This window comes from Acomys russatus, chromosome 30 (assembly GCF_903995435.1).
Source record: "Acomys russatus chromosome 30, mAcoRus1.1, whole genome shotgun sequence".
Taxonomy (NCBI): Eukaryota; Metazoa; Chordata; class Mammalia; order Rodentia; family Muridae; genus Acomys; species Acomys russatus.
In genome coordinates this window covers 14,550,483-14,573,005 of record NC_067166.1, presented here as the reverse complement: position 1 = coordinate 14,573,005, position 22,523 = coordinate 14,550,483, and the positions used below count along the sequence as shown (strand labels likewise).

The 22,523-nt window shown below is 41.9% G+C and overlaps 1 protein-coding gene across 3 annotated transcripts in view; it reads right to left on the bottom strand.

The window, feature by feature from the left end:
- The window catches only part of Homer1 (homer scaffold protein 1), a 101,233-nt gene extending 83,029 nt beyond the window's left edge, over positions 1 to 18,204 (bottom strand). For 2 of the 3 annotated variants that reach the window (XM_051172530.1, XM_051172532.1), the window contains exon 1: positions 5,538 to 5,695. In XM_051172530.1, the coding sequence (XP_051028487.1) occupies positions 5,538 to 5,548 (11 nt within the window). In that variant the 5' untranslated portion in view covers positions 5,549 to 5,695. Of the gene's footprint in view, positions 1 to 5,537; positions 5,696 to 17,003 lie in introns of those variants that run through there. The other variant, XM_051172531.1, reaches the window with a different exon arrangement.
- Between the last annotated feature and the right edge of the window lie 4,319 nt (positions 18,205 to 22,523).

Genomic DNA, 22,523 nt, shown 5'->3' with positions numbered 1-22,523 from the left:
GAACCTTTGGAAGAACAGACAGTGCTCCTAACCTCTGAGCCATCTCTCCAAATTCTTTTGAGTGACTTAGAAAGATGCAAAAAGCTTGCATTGTCCAGAGAAAGACTGATAATATTCACCAAGAAAAAGAGTGACAAGATAATTTGAAATCAGTTTCTAAAACAGTAGTACGCTGTGCTCGCAGGAGCAGGCAGAGCATCACTTAAGCACGTGCACTGACTACCTGCTTAGGCGTCCCTAATAGGAAGTGCTTTATACATGGTTCACCATGACTGAAGGTTTGACTATGTGAGAGAGAGGACTATTAAATAAATATATCACATATAGTCTCAGCTCTCAAAACAGCTTTAAGACTCTCTATAGGACTTGGTTTCAGGATGTTTCAGGTACTGGCTGGGTTTAGGGTTGTAGCTCAGTGGTAGAGAGCATTCCTGGTTCTTGTAAAGCCCTGGGTTCAGCCTGCGGAGGAGCAGGGTGGAGAAGAGGGGAAAGTGGAAGGGAGGGAAAGAAAGAATTGACAGTTTTTATCAGACAATTATTTATGGGTATTTTTTCCCAAGATTACAGAATGTTCTCTAAGAAGAAAACAGGCAAGTAAAGGGCATTAAGCCCTGCAACTGGGGGAGAAAGGCAGGCAGAGCTCTGTAAATTGAGACCAGCCTCATTTTCATAGCAAATCCCAGGCCTCCCAGTTACACGGTAAGACCCTGTCTCAAAACACAACAAAAACCCTGAACAGGACACTAAAAATAAGAAGACACTCTTTTCAAGCTTCAACAGAACGGATGTCATGAAAACCTTCTACCTATTTGGGCACAGAGGTCAGCCACGTTTAGAGTGCTTTCAGAGGACCCTTTAAGCTACCCCGTGGCCGTGGCTAGCAGTCTCTCCCAGGCTTCCCTCTTTCCAAGGCTGAGTAAGTCTATACTCTACACTCAGCAGATGCCTCTGTAGTTTCCCATCCACTAGATTCTAGTGACTGGAAGAAAACCTTCATAAAGGCAAGCCTTTGTTCACGGCTGCACTGCATGCATTGCAACAGTGCCTGGCACAACAGCTCACTATTTTACTCAGGTATCACACCCTGCTCCGCCTTTCTTCAACAATTATCCCTCTGTTATTTTAAAAATGCCTCCAGCTATTGATTCCTTTCTCAATGAATGTTTTTCTATACTTTTGTGAACAAAACTCAACTTCATGAACCTTAGAGGATTTTGAATGTACATTATTTCACAGATATTCATGTGTGTTTGTGTCTGCCTGTCTGTCTGAGAGGGAGAGGGAGAAGGAGGGAGAGTGTGTATAGTGTTCTGCTCTTTCATGTTGCCTTACTGTTTCGGGATGGAACCAGCTGGCTGCCAGCAAACCCTGGAGCCCGCCTATCCTCACCTGGAATGAACTGCACTTCAGGCCTCTAACCACTCTGGGCATTTTACTTGATGCTGAGGATCTGAACTCAGACCTCTGTGGGGTGAATGCTTTTACCGCAGCCATCTTCCTAGCACCGACACACTTGTCTTTAAAGTAGATGCCTCCATTTCTAATCTGCTTCTTTGGTTTCCAATGTAGGCTACAGAGTTTTCACAGTAGAGTCTGTCAGAGCAAACTCACTGGTCCTCCTCCCCTCACCTGGTCACTCTGCTCAATGCTCCCAGGAGTTCCTTTCTTCAAGCTCATTTGCTTAATTTGTGTGACTTGTTTTCTCACCTGATAGTTCTCTCAGCTCCTCTGCTGCTCCTAAAGTGATGATTCCCACAGAAGCCTAGCCTGTTCTTTTCTATAAATATCTGAATGAGCTCATCCACATTCACAGCATCAAGCAGTACTTATATACTAATGACTGCCAAAACTCTATCCCTGGCCAAATTCTGTTTGTACTGAACGTCAGACTTGAACATCGAATTATAAGAGATTCCCAATGACGATGACCATAAAAGCACCAACTTCCAAACCACCACCACTGTCCTCCAGTGTAAACCTGCCTCTTTCCTCCTGGCTCTCTACTTCAATTCATGGTAAGGAAGCCAACGTCTTGCCTCCCCTACTCTCCGAATCTATCTAGTTTACTGTCAACTCTAAGAGACATCACTACTTAAATCTCTTGAATCCATCCCCTGGGGCAGTGTTTTAACTCAATCATTCCTGAGGAAACTGTTCCAACTACCCTACTCTGGGATTACATTTAAGTGTCTTTCAATCCCAGTTACTTCTTACACGCACATAATACTTCCTCACACTGTAGTCTGAATGGTTAATCTAAAACGCAAGGGAGGTAATACTACTAGTTGGAAATTATTCTACTGGTCACCATTACTTAAAGCAACAGCATTAGTTTCCTCTTTTGTCATGTCTACTTTTATGTTTTATTATACATAAATATGCCTTTTATACAAAATGTACTTATATAAAAATATACACGCATACAGGACATACGCATACATATGTGATAGCAGATACCTCTTTTATGGATATGGGCACATAAAAATACATGACAACCACTAACCTGGGGGAAATGTGCAATCATGTTAATGCGACAGTCATGAACTGGCCTAGATAGGTTTCTAATCACACCTCTCTTAACCATTAGCAGTACCTACCATAGCTCATGACACAAATTAAGTGCTTAATGCTTTGTTTTCTTACAGAGTTCAACAGGCACAGTATTACAGGACAACTGCACTGTGGTCTGTCCAACACTGCAGGGAGAACAAGTTATGCTGAGGTTTGTTTTCTGTTGTTTTTGTTTTACATGTCAAGTCCAGCAGTGCCTGCTCTCTCTAAAATATTTTTATTTTATTTTATGTATATGAGTATTTTGCTTTCAACTATGTCCATGTACCATATACCTGTCTGGTGCCCAAGGAGGCCAGAGAAGAGGGGACCAAATCCCCCAGAACTGGCAGTTCTACCAGTAGTACCAGTCCTACCGTCATCTGGGTGCTGGGAATCAAACCCAGGTCCTTTGAAAGATCAACAAATACTCTTAACCACCAAGCCATCACTCCAGCCCCCAGCTTATGGTTTTAACTTTAAATTGCACTTACATTATGCTTGAGTTTTCAGTTGTTAGCTACAGATAGTTTTTAGAAAGTATTTTTTCATCTATCAAATTCCAACCAATTAATCAATAGTATCAACACATTCTGAAAGACGCTTTATATAAATTCAATCCCTAAAGGCTCAGGGACCCTGATTAAACATGGCAAACTAATGACACACGTTTATCTTCCTTTTCTAGAATTTCATTCACATAAAAATGAAGGGGGAAAGAAGGTATAAACCCATTATATCAAAGAACGGAAAATGAAATTTTCAAGTATTGAAAACAAAGTATATAGTACTGAGTTGGCAAAACAAGGTGTGAAGGTACCCACAAAGAAAGAACTAAGTGAACAACCTGCTGGCCAGAAGACACCCAAGTTGACAGCAAAGGAGTGTAAGTCGTGGGACTTAACCTGGAGGTTGGCTGAGTCGTAATAGAGAGCAGGGAGACCCTCTACCTCGGCTCTAACATCAACTGCCTTTCCCTCAAAAGGGAGCAGTGCCTGAGACAGGAGCATTAAGCTATCAATGGAACCAGCACTCCCCACCCCCAGGCATGTAATGGGAAATATATTTACCTTATCTCAGAATTTGAAGAGTATGAATATGTGTATACAATTATTTTTCATTAAAGAAATTAAAATTGCATGCATGAGCAAAAGAACTCTATCACCCAGCAAACAGGCAGTTCATGAAGAGAAAAGAGAGAATGGGTAATACAGTATTTCTTGCCAGTCATGGTAGCACACATCTATAATGCCAGCACTCAGAAGGCTGAGGCAGGAGAGTTTAAAACATGAGCTATAGAGTAAGACCCTGGCTCAGGAAGTACAAAAGGAGGGAGGGAGGGAGGGAGGGAGGGAGGGACTCATTCCTTTAAGATACAAGGAATTTCACAGATTTAGGGAAGTGAGTTGTCAAGTTTTCAAGAGCCCAGTAAAATACTAAAGAACAAATGATTACAAAGAAAAATCAAGAGCAGAGGCAGGAATATAGCTCAGGTAGCATGTCAAAGGCCCTGGGTTCAGTTCACAGCACTGCAAATAAATGGATAAATAAGAGCATTCAAGAAAACTGCCCCAAGCTATATCAACATGAAGGTTCAGAACACCAATACTGCATATTGAGAAACGAGAAGCAGAAACAATCAGTTTCCAAAGCACTGAGAACTAGAACGCAGTAAGTTAGGACTCTTTACAAAAGTAAGAGGCAGTTGTTACTATATAATATAGCACCTGAAAAAAGCTACCATCTATCTAGCCTTTGACAGGAAATTACATTATAGATAAAATGTGTTGTTAAAACACAAAAGACATAGTAACTAGTACATGAGATAGAATTATAAAGAAAGATCTGGAATGCATCAAAAGTAACAGATCCCTATAGGAGCAGAAATACAGATGGCAATTCTTAAAGGTTAAAGCTGGTATGATACATCAATTAAAAAAAAAGATTTATTTATTATGTATACAGTATTCTGCCTGCATGTATGTCTGCACACCAGAAGAAGGCATCAGGTCTCATTATAGATGGTTATGAGCCTCCATGTGGTTGCTGGGAATTGAACTCAGGACCTTTGGAAGAACAGCCATTGTACTCTTAACCTCTGAGCCATCTCTCCAGCCCCATGATATACCAATTTTAAGATGGCCTCCAAGACTACCATCCCCTTGATGGAGACCTCCTGCATAAGCCTCTTGAGCAGCAGTTCTCAACCTGTGGGTTGAGACCCTGTAAGGGACTGAATGACCCTTTCACACGGGTCCCTAAGACCACTGGAAAACATAGATATTTACATGATGATTCCTAACAGTAGCAAAACTACAGTCATAAAGTAGCAACAAAAGAAATTTTGATTGGAGGTCACCACAACATGAAGAATTGTCTTAAAGGGTCACGGCATTAAGGTTGACAACCACTGCTCTAGAGAGTGGGTGAACTGCTGACCAGAGTAGGGAGTGCACACAAACAATAAATCACAAATCTGCTGAGTGTGAATTAATCAAAAGGGAGATCATTATCCTGAGTGGTCTGGATCTATGCAGGGGAGTTCCATAAATGGCCAACCAAAAGGAGGCCCCTCGGCTGGTCTGGAAGACACACAGCAAGCAAAGAACTTAATTCTTTTGACAACCACAGGAGCATGAGAGTCCAGTACTAGCTTCCACCTGCACTACCTTATGAGGAAGAGTCAGCTGTCAATGTCTAGACTCTTGGCCCACAGAAACTTCTAGGTAATAAACAGCTCTTGTTTTAAGCCAGTAAAATCTTACTAGTTTGTCACACAACAATAACAGCCTAATATTTATGACACATGATGCAACCTAAAACTAAGTAAAATCAGTAACTTAGAATGAAGTCCTATTTTCTCCTGAAACAGGAAACTTCAGAAGTCAAAGCCGTATCAGGTAGTTTTATAAACAGTGCACTTTAAAATGCCAGAAAGCAGGAGAAACCTGCTGAATAGAGAAACCTTGAGTAGAAAACGGCCATACCTGGTAAGCATGGCTAAAAGCAATCAGGTTCAAAGGATCAGCTTAGGACTGTCCTGGATCTTCTACATTACAGACAGTAGGTCTGCTCTAAATCAGGTGTTCCTGCCCCCCAGTTTGTATCATGGTTCTTCTAACTTTAAAGTGTGTGGGTCCTGCTGAGAGAAGGAGGGAGGGAGGGGATGGGAGACAGAGGCACTTTAGGAATCAAGTACGCTTTCTGAATAGACACAAGTTTTCGCTTTTGTGAGCTTCACTGATGGGATGCAGCATCCCTCAGTGAGGTTCCTGCAGCAGCAGCAGCAGCAGCAGCAGCAGCAGCAGCATCTGCAAATTCACTAGAACAATTTGTAGGCCCAATGAATAAAAATCTCTGCAACTAAAGGAAACCCAGCAATCTGTGTTTTCTTTTTAACAAGTCCTCACGGTGGTGCTGATATAGTCTCACAATTGAGAACAAGTAATCTAGTATCAATTTCTGCCAGTATCATACCATGATCTAGTCTTCTTCCTGCTGTAGCCAAGAAGTAATGCATTTCAGAACTGTATCTGACCGAGCTAACATACCACAATTGCTATAATTATATAATAATAATATTATTATTATTATATTTGCAGAATAAATAGAGAATTGACTAGAGATGTGTCTCCTTATCAGTGAGGCGTTTAGCACCGTGTGTTTAGGACATGTGTATGCTCTTGACGTTCTCACAGCCCTCACTAATCCCTACTCCTTTTTACCTCACACTGCCACATGCTGTTCTGACTAGCTAAAGACTGCATCAGAATTTAGGAGAAGGTAATTCCAAAAAAGGACAAATCTGGGGGCTAGAGAGATGGCTCAGTACTAAGGAGCATGTGCTGGTGCTCTTAGAAGATCTGAAAACTCAGTTCCCAGAACCCACACAGCAGCTCCTAACAGTCTGTAACTCCAGTTACAGGGGATTTGGCCTCCATAGGCACCAGGTAAATATGTGGTGTGAATGTATACATGCAGTCAAACATTCATACACATGAAATAATAATAAATGTTAATAGAATGCTGGCAAATTCAAATCTGGTACAGTATGGCTCAGCTTTTACTTGCAGACTAGAAAAGCAAGCAACATAGAAACCACGTGCTTCAGAAACTGCAATGTGCTATAGCCCGGCCTGCCACTTGTAGGTCTGTACTTTTAAGCATAAAGAAAAATGTTTCAAAATGATTTCTCAAGTGTCTCCCCTCCACCCGCCAGCCTGGGATCTTCCGAGAAAGGAGATTCTATCTACATGAGCACTCCAGAGACTGAAGCGCCCAATAACTGCAAGGAGGGCTGGCTTATAAAAAATTTCAATTTAAAATCAATGATGGAAATGTTATGCCAAACATGTGTGATAATGTCAAATCACTTATAAGTACTTCAATATATTTCAAATCTAAGGCATCAAGCAGATTTAAATACATTAAAAGTAAAATGCAGGGTTTCGTCGTCTTAAAGGCAAGAAGCATGCATTTAAGGAACTCACCAAGATACAAGCTTGCACTAAATTTGAATGTTTTAGAAGAAGCAGGAGGGATTAAATACAGCTTTCCAACGCAATCATCCATTTAGTTCCCTGAGCGGATGACAAGAGCTCCCGGCAGCTGCAAGGTGCAACGCGTGCTCTAGCATTTCACGGCTGTGGAACATGCAGCCAGTCACATGTCCTTTGGAGCCCTTTCTCCATAAGTACACAGATAACATTAATATTCTGGTAACTGTCAACTGAATAATCCTTACATTTAAAACAGTTTTTGTTGGAATAGTAAGGTAACTACTTCTTTAGTCAATCTTGAAAAAAATTAACTAAAATTTTAGATGTAGATGCTAACCCTGATACAAGTGCCTGTAAAACTGCATGTATGAACAGTTACTGACATAGCAGTGTTATACTACATTTCACTCTTAAGTCTCAACAGAAAACACTAAAACTTAAATGTTCTCATTTCAAAGAACTAAACAATTCAGAAAGACTCAAAAAATTTCACAATCGTTCTTCCTGGGGCCACAGCAGCACTTTGCAGCCCTCCTCCTCGTGTCTTACATGCTTTATATGTATGTGGTCCTAAAATAATACATTCTTGTACATTTTGTACATTTACTTTAATATTTATTGTGTTTGCCTGCATGCACGTTTGTGCTCTACACGCATGTCTAGTACCAGAGGCCAGAAGAAAATATTACATCTCATGAACTGGAGTTACAGATGGCTGTGAGCTGCCGTGTAAGGTTTTGAATAGAACCCAGGCCCTCCTGAGCAGCCTGTGCTCTTCACCACTGAGCCATCTCTCCAGGCCTATTATACATTTTTGTATCATGACAAACTACCATCTTTGAAAATGTTCTTTAGACTCGCTCCCTGACACTTAAAAAAAAAAAAAAAAAAACAGTAAATTTACCTATTGATTAAATCTGTTTACTCAGAATGCACTAATTTGTCACAAAATAAAATTAAACAGTAATACTGTCATTAGTATCTTATGCTTTACCCAACATTAACACGAAAAAGTAATGCACAGTATTTAACATTAACAACACCAAATGAAAGTAATAATAAAAAATCAATTAAAATTCTGTAGATTATTTATATTAAGCTAAATATATATGTAACCAAAGTGCTTTCTACATGTTTATAGTTATACCCTTAGATTAACAATGCTACCCACCTTAGCCAGAGAAGCTTCCTTTTACAGTGGCTAACATTAAACACAGAGACTCATAACAGGTAAAATGCTGAAAATAAGAATATTCATCCCTAAATTGAGCATCTGGATCATCCCCTCCAAGACCCAAGGATCAAGGAAAGAGGAACGGAATACTTTTAAGTATTAGAAAAGTTCCCACAGGTCACGACAGGTTCACCTCTTTGGCAAACCTCTATCTCCAAAAATATTTACATTACAATTCACAACAGCAGGGAAGTTATGGTGGTGAAGTGGCAACAAAAATAATTCTATGGTTAAGGTCGTCACAACAGGCGGAGCTGAATTAAAGGGTCACAGCATTGGAAGGTTGAGAGCCACTGGCCTGAGAATAGAGTCCTACAAAATGCAGATGTCTAGACAGGACATAGGTGATCTCATCACGAACGAACATGCAGCAGCTTTGACTACCTGCATGTGTGTGCTCGTGCACACACACAGACACATAGACCCATACACAAAATAACATATGAAAGTGGGGAGGGGCTAGTTGGGAAGCAGGAAGGTATGTGTAAGAGAGGGAGACATACAAGAAAGGGCAATGAGATGACTATATTCACAAGACATTGTAACAAAATAAAACAACAACAACTCTTGATTATCAGCCAAAAAAATAAAGAGGCATCCTGAAAGATCTAAAACTATTTTTGTTTGTTTGTTTGTTTGTTTTATCAACAAAGAATCTTTTTTGTTTGTTTTTTTCAAAACAGGGTTTCTCTATGTAGCTCTGGCTGTCCTGGACTTGCTTTCTAGACCAGGCTGGCCCTGAACTCACAGAGATCTGCCTGCCTCTTCCTCCTCAAGTGCTGGGATTACAGGCATGTGCCACCGTGGGACATAAGGGTAGTTTGAGAGTCTTCTCACCCAGGCTTTTTGTTTTTGAGTCAAGGTTTCTCTGTGTAGCCCTGGCACTCCTTGAACTCAGAGACCTAGCTACCTGGAGTACTGGGACTTAAGGCGTGTGCTACCATACTCAGATCTTCTCACTGAGTTGCACCTATAAGGCGATCCCTGGTCAATACTATAAGTAGGTGGAGTCTTTATTAAATGATATGATGGAAGCTGTAAGGCAATTAAGCAAACCACACACATTTTAATATTAAAAAGCAAAAGACAGACATTCTAAACATCAGAGTAAATACAGTTGACAAAAGAACATGCAAAAAAGCACACAAAAAGCTAAAGGGACAGTAGATTCAAATTAACTGCCCTATCTAAGTTTAGGAATATTAGAGGACATATGGGTAACATCTTCTAAGTTGAGATGCTGAGAGTTTTGGTTGTTAATTCCATTCAGGATAATTTACTAAGAGCCTAACAGGAGAAAGTGAAAGTAACCAGGGATGGAAATTCCAAATCACAGAAATACTTTACAGAATAACCCTGAGATGCTCCCAGATATTTTAAGAAAAACAGGAAAGTTCTCAAATAAACCTGAGGCATACTTAAGTACAAAAAAGAGAATCTAGCAACCCACCCATAAGAAAATAAAAAATAAATGCGTATCCAAATTGCTAGAAATGTATACTAAGAATAGGAATGAATTCACTCAAATATTTTCAGCTAATTTTGCAGTGTGGACTCATCTGTTAGCAAGCACAAGATACTATTACTCATGAAACCACATGTTAGAGGTAAGGCTCCTATTGCCTCTCTCCTTGAGGTCGTAGTGAAAGAACTGAATCCAGACCACAGCTTGCAAAGCAAGTTGTTTGACCACTGAGCTATACTTCCAGGACCTTTGCGCATTATCAAGACTTGATAACTAAAAACAGTGTGGAATTAGAAACAAGTCCTTCTATGATATTTAAAAAGTCAAGGTCTTAAACTGGGTAGTGGTGGCTCACGCCTTCAATCCCAGCACTCGGGAGGCAGAGGCAGGTGGATCTCTGTGAGTTCCAGGCCAGGCTGGTCTACAAAATGAGTCCAGGACAGCCAAGGCTACACAGAGAAGTCCTGTCTTGAAAAACCAAAAAACAAACAACAACAAGAAAGTCAGGTCTTTTGGACTCGGCAGCAGGTGAACACGTGGGTCCTGATATGCCATTAGACACAAGACATGGTAGCAATGGCCTTAAACAACTCTATACAGTCATGAGAGCTGCACACTATTGATTGTTTTCATGATTGAAACACAGTTTTTGTTCAAGCTTCACTTCCATTCTAATTCTTGTTTGGTAATTTTACAAAAAGCGGTTGATTCTTGCAACCCTTCTTCTGCCTTAGGACTTGGCACCAACATTTTCATTTCAAAGATAATGTGGACAAGCTCTTTGCGTTTTCTAGAACACTGAAGAAAATATCCAGAGCTAAGGAGATGGTTCCATGGATTAAAGGCTTGCCCAACAAATGTGAAGCAAAGTGTCACGTCTGGATCCCCAAAACCCGTGTAAAAAACCAGGAGTGGGGTAATCCCAGAACGCGAGAGAGGACATGGAGACAAGGGATCCCGAAAGCAGGCTAGCCAACCTCCAGGTTCAGCAAGAGATGCTGCTGCAATCTAAGACACGGGTACCACTCTCAGGCCTCCATAATCTCTCTCTCTCACACACACCAGCTCGTGCAAACACATTCATTTAAAAAAAAAAAAAAAAAAAGCAAGACACCCCTAGGGCAGAGTTAATTTTATGATAATATTAAGTTTTAAAGAGATTAATATAACTTTTCAAAAGCTGGAAAAACTGCAAGGGTAAACCATATTACAAGGATAAAACATTTTTCTAGATTTCAAGAACAATTTTATTTTCTAATAAGAAAATATTTGGTCAACCTACCTTTAAAGGAGAAAAGATAGTTAAGTATAAATGAAACTCAGTTTTATGTGTTAAAAATTATTTTAGCTATACAAAAACCATAATGGATTCAAGATCCATTATTATAGCTTTTTGGAAACTTTAAAAAAGAGAAAAATAAAATGAGAGAGGGAAAAAAAGTAAAAATATTAAAAAGATATGCATGCCAATTATTCCATTCTCTTTTTTTATACATATTATTTAAAAAGACAAAAACAAAGAACAAGGGTTAGTTTTTTCCTCTCCTTCCTTATAAACTTTACTTAGGAACACGAAATGGCCGACATGCCAGACTTAGAATGGAAAAGTAAGATTATCAGTATGTATGGGGTGTTAAAATTAAGAGCATAGATTGAAGCTGAGTGAGGCAGCACTCAAGGACTGAGGCAGCTGTAAACCACAAGCTCCAGGCCACCTGGGCTACAAGATAAACCTTTCATACACAGGGTGGGTTGGGGGCTGGAGGGAAAGAAGACGTTTGGGTGGGACGAAAATGTGCCTTAGATTTTAAGTTTTGGGGGGGGGGGGTTGGTTTTTGTTGTTGTTGTTGTTGTTTGTTGTTTGTTTCAACCTAAAAGAGTCTACACGACTTTCTTCATGCCCTGGGACTGGGTCTCGCCTATGCTCTTATACCACCATCAGGAAGGGCTAGAGCTTTATGAGGCGCGGCTGTACACACCTGTGATGCCAGGAACGCTGAAGCAAACGGGTCAAAAGCTGGAAGCCAATCTGAGCCACACAGCAAGACCCTGTGTCTCAAAGGAAAAAAAAAAATCTGACTTTTTTTTTCTCAAGTCTTGTATACAGACTTAAGCCTATCTAAAATTTCCTTATTACATACAAATTCTTCTGTAATTAACTTAAACTCTTACAATACTTCAAAATCACTCAGTTTAAAAAGTAAAATACGAAGTCTTTCTTATCTCCAGAAAAATCTTACTTCTTGTACAAATATGATATATCTTGCAAACTGCATTGTCCCTACTAAGTGTATGAGCCACAAATCATAAGGAATAAAAACAAGCAACACAAACAAAAGGCTGCACGTTACATTTAACTAGACAGGCCCCACCTAAATATACTAGAGCTGCTTAAAGCAGCCAGCTGAGCCTTATGCTAGGACTCCAGATAAACTAAGTATCAGTTTCTTGTTCTTCAACATCCAAGACAGAAAGAAACCTCAAATGGCAGAACAGGGATTTGACCTCTTGAAATGAGAATGCTTTTTTTTTTTTTTATCTTGTCTGTAGTAACTAAGTGTAAGGACAGTTTCCCGTGTAAACTCTGCAGTGTTTCACAGCTCTCCTAAGTCTGAGCGCCTCGTCTTTGAACGCACCACGCAGCTTCCAGCCTTTCTACCTCTGTACTTGAAAACTCCTACCTTGTTCTAACGCGTCACTCTAAAGGCATTTCTCAGCCACTCCTGCCCTGCCCCACACTGTCACTTCCCCAGGCCTGTCCAATTATCCACTCCCTTACCCAGCCAGAGCTCATTGCTTCAGACTTAAGTTTCTATAGGCTACAACTCTCACATTTGAATTCTTTTAACCTTTTCTCGCTACTTCCCTGATCCTCATGTTACTGTTTTGCTCACTTATGGTCCTGTTTTGGTTCCTACCAAAACCACCAAGAACAACATTTTTTCAAATTGCCAGCTGCTACCACAGGTTTGTTAAATCCAATTAGTGGGTCCTCGCTATTATTTCTTCTTGAAAATGAAACAGAATATAATTGAACAGAAACTGTCAGACTGAATCACATAAGAGTATTATTTTGTGTCATTTTATCATTTAAATATGAAAGTACTCGGTCACAGCATAAAAATGTATGCTGTCAATAGGTTATATATTTTATTTTTTAAATTGTCTAGCAAAAAAGGACAGGGTCTTTCTATAGTCCGGGCTGGTCTACAACTCTTGCCTTGGTTTTTCAAGGACTAGGTATATAGGGCATGCCACACCAGGCTGGGTCATAGCTCGTAAGTTTTAAACACCAGTCAGTAGCATAGTCAAGTCTTTCATTGGCCTACAAAGCTCCTACCTGGCTGTGGATAAAGTCCTAGAGACTCACTCCTCTATATCCAAAGGAGTCCATGCAAGCAAGACTCTCATGCAATGGTGCTGTCAATCACTGCTCTACCTGAAGGCCCTCCATTTTATCTACAAGGATTTAGTAACACCTGCTCCAAAGTTTTTTTTATCCTTTCTATAGCAGCAAATGTCCGTCACACACTGTATACACATACACAAATGCCCCACTTTACTGCTTTCAACATTTCGTATCTTGCTTTAACCATGCTTCCTCAGTTCTCAACTGTGCTCCTTTAGGGAAGGAGCACATTTCACTGACTGTCAACAACACTCAGATGGGAACATGCCACAGAATCGGTGCTCAAAGTTTGGAAATATTAAGAAAGATCTAAGGACTTGCAGTTAAGTTGTGAGGTTGCCTTTACAAAGCGCACTCCTACTGCAACCCTGAATCAACATTTCCACATTTTGCTACCATCCCTGAAGCCTTAAGCAAGATGAGACTCCAGGTAACAATGCAGCAGCACCCACCTCCACAGTGCAAGAATCTAAGGCAGAAGGAAGGGCTCAAAGTTTACAAAGTCAGGTAGATAGAAGGAAAACAAAACAAAACATCTCATCTTATAGGAGGGAAAACCCAGTGTTATTCATAGCTACCTCTTAATAGAGACAGGCATTACTAATCTAAGTAAAAACAGAAGACAGCACACAATAACTGGCTGAAGTGACTTCTATCTGTGGCCTTCCCAAGTGTTCTGAAAGAACTCCAGACTCCTGGATACATTATGGCTACTGCTGAGGGGGCACTCCCCGTGGACCTTCCTGCTGAGGGGGTGCCACCTAGCAGGCACTCCTCGTGGACCTTCCTGCTGAGGGGGTGCCACCTAGCAGGCACTCCTCGTGGACCTTCCTGCTGAGGGTTGCCACCTAGCAGGCACTCCTCGTGGACCTTCCTGCTGAGGGGGTGCCACCTAGCAGGCACTTCTCGTGGACCTTCCTGCTGAGGGGTGCCACCTAGCAGGCACTTCTCGTGGACCTTCCTGCTGAGGGGGTGCCACCTAGCAGGCACTCCTCATGGACCTTCCTGCAAGTTTCACTTTACATACAAATTATCTTTTTTTCTTTTTCTGGTTTTTCGAGACAAGGTCTCTCTGTGTAGCCTTGACTGCCCTGGACTCGCTTTGTAGACCAGTTTGGCCTCTATTTCATAGCAATCCACCTGCCTCTGCCTCCCGAGTGCTGGGATTAAAGGCGTGCGCCACCAGGCCCAGCTAATTATCTTTGTTTGTAAAGTGTCTGATATACCTATTTTTACGCACCCGCACTTCAGCTGACCTCACTCCAATTAAAAACAGTGCATGCAACTTTGACAGACTCTGCCAACTGTTGGTTTCAGCTGTTTCCCTTTTCCACACAGTTCATAAACTAGTATTACAGGACTCACTTTTTTCTGCCTAATCATTTATTTTAATTAAAAATAATTTCTCTACTCTTTAATTATACTTACAATTAAGGCAAATGTAAATCCTATTATAACTTAGCATTAATCAAAAATCCATCTGTACTATATAAACTTCCTTATCCATGTGAAATTTTGGATATTCGTCCAAGTAAGATAATTTAAGGACTGCCTGGGAAAACTTTAAAGGTCACGTAATATTAACTTACGTTTCGAAGAGGCCCAGATGGCTGTGCTTATTCAGTTACAAAGGGTGGGAACTTCTGTAAATGCCTTTGCTGTATATTTTCTTCTATTGCCACCTACTCTTCCTCTTTCAACAACCCAGATGAACCAAGCCACCCTCAATAAGAAAGTGTCACATTCCCATTGATTGTTTTGGGGAAATAACAGCAAGTGCTCTAAAGTGCTAAGCCATCTCTTCAGCCCTTCTTTCTAAATCTCTTAACACTCAGCTCTCATCATATTGGCCATGAAGCTTTGGCATCTGAATTTTGGAGGGGCAAAGTCAAATGATAAGACTCACCGTATATGTCATTTTTTAAATTTAAATTTGTGTGTATCAGTGTTTTGCCTGAATGTATATATGCGTATACCACTTGCAAGCCTGGTGCCTGCAGTGGTTAGAAGAGGGTATCAGATCCCTGGGAACTGAGATTACAGAGGGCTGTGAACCACCATGTGGGTGCTAGGAATCAAACCCAGGTCCTCTGGAAAAACAAGTGCTCTCAACCCCTGAGCCATCTCTCCCGTCTCTTAAAATATTTTTTAACAAAAAGGCAAATGGCTTGTTTATAAACAAAGTGTGCTAACTGTCTAAATGAGTTTCATGAAGGTAGCTTAGTTTCAGATTCAAATACTAGTCTCCTTTACTATTAATCCCCCTCTTCAGGTGGTCAAACAGTGGACAATCATGTAAAATGAGAGGTGCAGAAAGCTGATTCTCTTCTCTGATGATGCCACTCCAGCTGAAGAATGCAGCCGTCTCAGTGAAAAACTGCCACTTGATTTTGTGTGTGGGTATGAGTGCACGTGATACTCCAACATGACTAACTGTGGAGCTGCATATAAGCAAGGGAAGCCATACTTAAAATGTTCCCAAAATTAATGGTTTTCTTTTTTTAGTATTTTCTCATTTGAAAATTGGTGCAACTGACCAAAACATTTTCTAACACTCTTATCTCCCAGGTTAGGTGCTCAAACAGCTTAGAAGAAAAAAGCCAAATACTGACTACTCATTAGAGGGAAGCAAGAAAAAAAAAAATTCATTTTTACAGGTTGGAAAAACTTTTATACTCCTTAATTTACAGATAAGAATACAGCCCATAAAGGTTAAGTAATTTGCCGAAGGTCACTATGCTACTAATAGCAGCACCAGAAATAGAGTAAGGTATTTTAATTACATTCTTATCACTTGTAATTTAAGTATTAAAAATAATTATCAACTCATAATTAATTGCTGAGGAAGAACTCCTATGACACGTGTTCTGCATTTTCAAAGTTGTATAAGCTAATAAACATCAAAACTTAACTGTCAGAACAAAAAGGAACTAACTATTCAAGAACTTAAAGAAAAGTATGCTCCTAAACCATCACACTGAATTCCACATTCGAAACTTTGTTCCTCACCTTCGTATTTACCGCTGTTAGGGCGACCACAGTAAGAATGCAGAGAGCACTGGCAATCCACTAAGGAAACTAACAGATCACCAACCCTACAGTGCGGGTTTCCAGCTTAAATAAAGAAGAGGTGCTAGCATTTTATTAAGCTGCAATGTTTAGAATGAAAAGTTGGAGAAATGCATTCTTGGCATTTGGCTATGCTGAAATCTGTGTAAATCTGACACTGGTGAAAAGGTCTGAGCTTAAAAGAGAAAAACAGAAAAAGTGAACTGGTTCCTTCAACCAAAAGCTTTCTCTCTCTAGCACCCACAACTGTGGAGGCTGCAACAGAGACACTGAAATTTTCACTTAACTCCCTGTCACCCAACGCTGTATATTTAGCTTCGGATGTTCAAAGATAAAGCACAGGGCAGTGTGAGGGCTACAACTTACAGGGGATCAGTTTCAAGAAGTGTATTCTAACTGCTCATTACAATCGTCCCTTTGTTCAACTGATTATTCCTACAAAGTACTGAAGAACGTTGCCTTCTCTTAGAACGACACGGTCAACCAAACCTAACTCGGCAAGCTTCTGGTAACCTATACAGTGGTACAGGGTACAGAGGTACGGGGTTAGACGAGTGCCCTGTCTTCATATCATTAATAAGACTATAACTGAGTTACAACATTACATATCCTAATTAGGACCTCTGGTGTCGCTCTACAATAATACAAAGACAATCTGTATTTTAAAGTAGTACCCGTTTTGGCAAGGGATCGAATTTAAAAACATGGTCACCACCACCGCTCAACTGCACACACGCATAAGCAGATTTAAAGCTGTGATAAGCAAAAAATCCTTACCCCATTTTGCCCAATGAAAACTTGCTCTGAAGTTTCTGCTCTTATGCTACAGAAATAACTTCCAAGGAATTTTCTCCGTCTGTTATTTTGCAGTTGCTTTTCCACCCCCCGAGATCTTTTCCGGGGGGGGGGGTAATTCAATGACGCTGACAATTCAGTTAGTTCTTTTCGGTAAAATGATTTCTTCACTCGCGTTGACACCAAAACGTTGAAACATCTGCTTATTTGGAAATTGAAAAGGTTGCGCGGAGAATATAGCACTCAACTATTCCACAAAATTAGTGTACGTGTAGGAAAACGCAAAAATCAGCTTCAGCGTGTCTTATAAAAAACGAGTTCGCTGGTCATTTCGCTCACGTCCTCCACGACACTCAGGGAGCCAGGTTACTTGCCCTTCTCTGGCTAAGGCGGTGGGTTCAAATTTCACCACACCAGGTCCCTAGGGGTGGAGCGTGCAACCCAACGCGACGTGCACTTTAATAAAAATCCTACAGACAGCAATGCCACTGTCTTCCTTCGCCTACATTAAAAAAAAAAAATTGTATAGAAAAAATCTCGAAGTGCAAACCCCGGCCGCTCGCGATGTGCACGGCACACCACATTGGAATCTGTCCTTTGAATGTTCGTCCTCCTAAGACTCGGAGCAGAGAGGAGGCGGAGAGCAGGCAGAGAAGGCAGGGAAGGATCGATTCGTTCTCCCGAGGAGCATCAGCGGAGCCATTTCCAGGCTGGCTGCTGGCTGGGGGCGCAGCGGCCGCCGGGGGAGCAGCGCAGGGGGCCCGAGCCCACCTCCCTCGGTTTCCCGGCCCCCGCCGAGCACAATGGAGCCCCGCTCGCGGCCGCCCCCTCTTCCCGCCTCTCCTAGCAGCTCCGGCGGCCTCAGGCTCCCGACGGCAGAGAATGAATGAATAAGAGAGCCCGGCCCCGCGCGGTCCCCGGCACCCAGCCCCCAGCTCCTGGCGGCCGCGCGCTGGGGAGGCTCCGCGGCTCGTCCGAGGCACGGCAGCCGCGGCTCGTGCCCCCACCCCGGGCTCGGCTCTCCCGCTCCGCGCCGCCTCACATTCCCGGGGCCAGCCGCTGCCTCCTCACACTCCCCTCAGCGGCCGCCTCTGCCGGCCCGGACGGCCTGGCGCCCGTCGCTTGGCCGCTGACTCCACGGAGCGGCTCCGAACCAAGCGCAGCCGAGGGCGCCGCTTCCCGGTCCGCGCCGCCGGCGTGAGGCGAGCACGGCAGCGGAGCAGGAGAGGGGGCGGGGCGGGGCGGGGCCGGCGGGGAGCGCGGCCCTCCCGGCTCGAGGGGGCGGAGCGCCGCCGCCGCCGCCGCCGCAGGCCCGCGGAGGAGGTGGGGCGCCTCCTCGGAGGCGGGGCACGGGCTGGAACCCGGGCGGTGAGGGACAAGCCCGGAGGGGATCTGCCGGCCGGTCCGTCGGTCCGTCCCTTTTTCCTTCCCCTCCCCTAGCGGCCGGCGGCGGGCGGGCAACGCGTTCGGTTCCTACGCTGGCTCTGGGCCGCCACGGCCTCCGCCGCTCCACACGGCAGATGCTCGCGCTGTGTCTCCATCCTCCCTGCAGGAGGACCTTTAAATAGCAACGTCAGCGCGCTCCTCTTCGCACAGACGTCACCCTCCGCTCACGTCACCTTGTGCGGGGGATGATGTCACGCGGCCGGAAGTACTGCTAAATTAGGGAAAGGAGCAGGGGGTGGAGGCCTGGGCGAGCTGCTCCGTGCCCACCTGCTCTCATTTCTCTCGCTTCTCCTTAAAGGCCAAAGCGCCGGAGACAGTCGGAGGAGAACTCTGAGAAGGAAGCTGCGGGAGGAGGTTTCCTTGGCACAAATGTGCCAAACGCGAGTGAATCATAGCAACAGTGCCGAAGTGTCGCCGGTAAAGTCCTGTCTCCATCTCCCACTGGGTTTGCAGCCGCATCCCTGGGCTGCTCACATCCCTGGACTGCAGGGAAACGTGGGAGGGAGAGCGATCACTACTAGGGGAAACCACCGTTAATTTTAGGAATTATAAATAACATTCTGAACATAGTCAACTTTTAAACTTTCTCCTTTACTAATGGCATGCACTTTAATTAAAAAAAAAAAAAGTGGAGTTAGGAACAAACCTCCTGTTACAAAGGATAGTAATTAAAGCAGTGGGAGGTTCCCAAATGTTCTAAATGTTGCCGCTCGCAATATAGCCACGGCTCTGCACGGCATAATGAGTCAAATTCATTAATGTAAAACTTAGTTCTTCAGATAATTATCGTTTACAGCATCGCGAACGCCAATGAATCTTCTTAGGTCTGACTTACCAAGAATATGAATTACAGTCCGGAAACAAAGTCCTTTTTTATAAACACAAACATACGTTTGGGTTACTTTTTAAAGTTTGGCTCTTGTAAGCACAATACCTCACAAATACACTTTAATTTTATAGCCACGTATGTGAAATAATTTTTTGAATCATAAAAATTTTAAATTAGATTCACAGAATGAACTTTGCTTTTGTTTGATTTAACATGACAATCGTGGTCCAGAAATAGAATTGCCGCACATCACTAAAGGCATTACCACTTCAGTTACTGTATAAATTTAGTGTTCATATTTTACAAACTAAAGTCATTTGACATTAAACAGAATACTTAAAACCTAAAGTGACCTGGAAAATCCAGACATAATGCTACTGCCAAACAATGAAGTTATCTTTAGAAGATTAATAAATCAATACCAATGGAGTTCTCAGGAAATCATCTAAAATTCTATAGACTGTGCCAGGAGTAGCGGTTTTGTCTTGCCTTGTTTGATTAAGACAGGATCTCAGTAGTTACCCTGCCTAATCCATCCTGAGCAAAGCAGTTACTGGAGTATCATGTGCCTGCCTACTCTATGTGGTTTTTAATATGTTTGTAATGTTAACACGTGATTCTGAATTAAGGAACAGCGATTTTGCTTTTTGTTTCGTTTTGCATTGACATCTTCTTGCTTGAGTTTGGAACTCAAGGTCGAAGGACACCAGCAAAAAAACTGTTAGGACCAATGTGCAACTAATCCAACTGCCTAGTCATTTATCAGAACATTACAAAATTATGATCTTGCTTTAAGTGTGAAGTATTAAAAACACTGAGAGTTTTTCCCTTTTCTCTCACATATGTGTATTTATGGGGGGTGCGCCCGCGCCCGCACATATGTACATGACAGAGTGGAGACCAGAGGCTCAATGTCAGGACTCTACTTTGATTGCTGTCCATCTTACTGGTTGGAGAAGGGTCTCTCTTGTCTCTAGTCTGAGCTCATCAGGAGGGCTAGTCCAACTAGCCAGCTTTCTCTGAGCACCAGTTCTCTGCCTGCCCAGCGCTGGAATAACAGCTGGGCTGCCAACCACTCAACGATTATGTGGATGGTAGCTAAGGGTTATTGGTTTATTTGTTTGTTTTTAACATTATAATGAAAGGCTAATGAAAAGCAAATATCTGCTTCCCAATTTGTCTAATAGATATTATCATCGTACTGATAGAAACTGGTGCCAAGTTACATTTCAGACAAACTGAGCTTTTACCTAAATATAAAGTATGAAAACAATGAAATTCATCCTTCAAATAATGTGGTCTTATGATCCTTGCAAATTAAAATGCAAATTTCTATTACTCTTTAAAATGAAAAAAAATTTAAAAACTACTTCCCGTCTGAACTAATTTTCTCCTTCTGGGTCTGTCTCGCCGTGTTAGTTAACTCTTATTCTACAATTTCCAAACACTTTATTCAACCCTATCAGCGTAACTTCTTCCCGTTCGTATTCTTCTCCATATTGGTTTTTACCCAACTGCCAAGACGGTCTGTCAGCTGCTTCGCTGCCTTTGGAATGCCAGCCCTTCCCCAGTTTCTGTTTTTCACAGGGGCTGACTTTCTTCTCAGCTGCCTCTTGTCAGCTGAAAGAGAGCAACTTCTTGTACACAAACCTGATGGTTCACTGTGGTGTAATTACTCAACATGTGAGTGATCATTTCAGCATCTTATTCTAACTCTAATTGGCCAGTTTTCTTTCTCTCCCATTTGTGTGGAATTTGCATATCAGGGAGTTGTTGTACGTATATAGGCAAAGGTGTAATGTGAGACATGTCCTAGGAAAAATAAGTCCCTTCTTACCCTACTTTGAAGCAATTCCAGTGTGTTTTGACAGGAGTAGAGAACCAGTATGGCCTTTCGTCTATCAAAAAATCCCTTTTCTCCTAAAATGAGCTGTCATACCATAAATTCTGGTTCTATTTTTTTTTTTTTTTTTTTTTTTTTAAGTAGTAAACTTCCAAGAAAGGAATGAATTTCTCTTACCGGAAGAGGAAGAAAGTACTTCAGTAACATTTCAATTTTTTAACAGTTCCTGTTTCCAGTATGCTCTCAAATTTGTAGGGCGGTTTATGAATACCCTCTGATTTTAGAATCTGTGGGCGAAGGCATCTGTTTCAGTTTCGAGTTTACTTCCATGCCCTTAGCAGGAGATGGCAATCTCCAATGGCATGTTCATAGATGTGTCACGAAATGGGTCTTTTTCAATGAAAATCCATTCATGAGCTAGGAAAAACATTGCAGAAAAGAGAATTAAAGCCAGATTTTATTTTTAATTGACTAACATTAGATAGTGGCAAATGCCTTTGGGAATATCCTGCTTTTAATCACAAAATACCACCGTCACTTCAAATAAAGTCATAAGCAGAAATATAACAGATAGTTCCCCAGCAATAAAAATACCACTAACTTATGACAAATAATTATTAAAAATTAAATAACCAGGAAACACTTAAAGTAATGATAGGAAAAGAATGAAAAGGTGGGAAGGGAAACACTCCTAGTGGATGCTAAAATCTCCCACATGCTCCATGATTTAGCATACCCAAGCCCTCATTAATTTGAGTTGACTTGTATAACTATCTTTCGTTATTATTACCAGACTTGTTCTCAAAAGCACAGAGTAGTTGAAAAGTCTTTTCAAAGAAATTTCAATTAAAAGAGAAAACAGAATGTAGATGTTGGCCTGTCCAGGGTGAATCTTCCAGACAGAAATGCTCACGTGAGAGCATCCATACTTCGTGGTGGCGCACGCCTTTAATCCCAGCACTCGGGAGGCAGAGGCAGGCGGATCGCTGTGAGTTCGAGGCCAGCCTGGTCTACAAAGTGAGTTCAGGATGGCCAAAACTACACAGAGAAACCCTGTCTCGAAAAAAAAAAAAAAAGAGAGCATCCATACTTAATACTTTTTTTTCCTTTTAAACAGAATGGTGCATAAGTTGTAGAGGGAGAGATTGAAGAATTATCCATAGGAAAACTGCTATAGGACATGGGAAATGACCTCGTGGCACACTTCCTACTTTGGTTTTCATTGTAACCTCATTGCTGATTTTCCAAGTATTGTCAGAGAAGTAAAATACAATCCTTGGCATGTAAAAGAAGACCCCATAAAGTTTCCAGCCAGGTGCTGTCTTGAGGGCCTGAATAGAATAGAGGAATTGATAACACTAACCCCGTAATCAGAGAAAGTCGA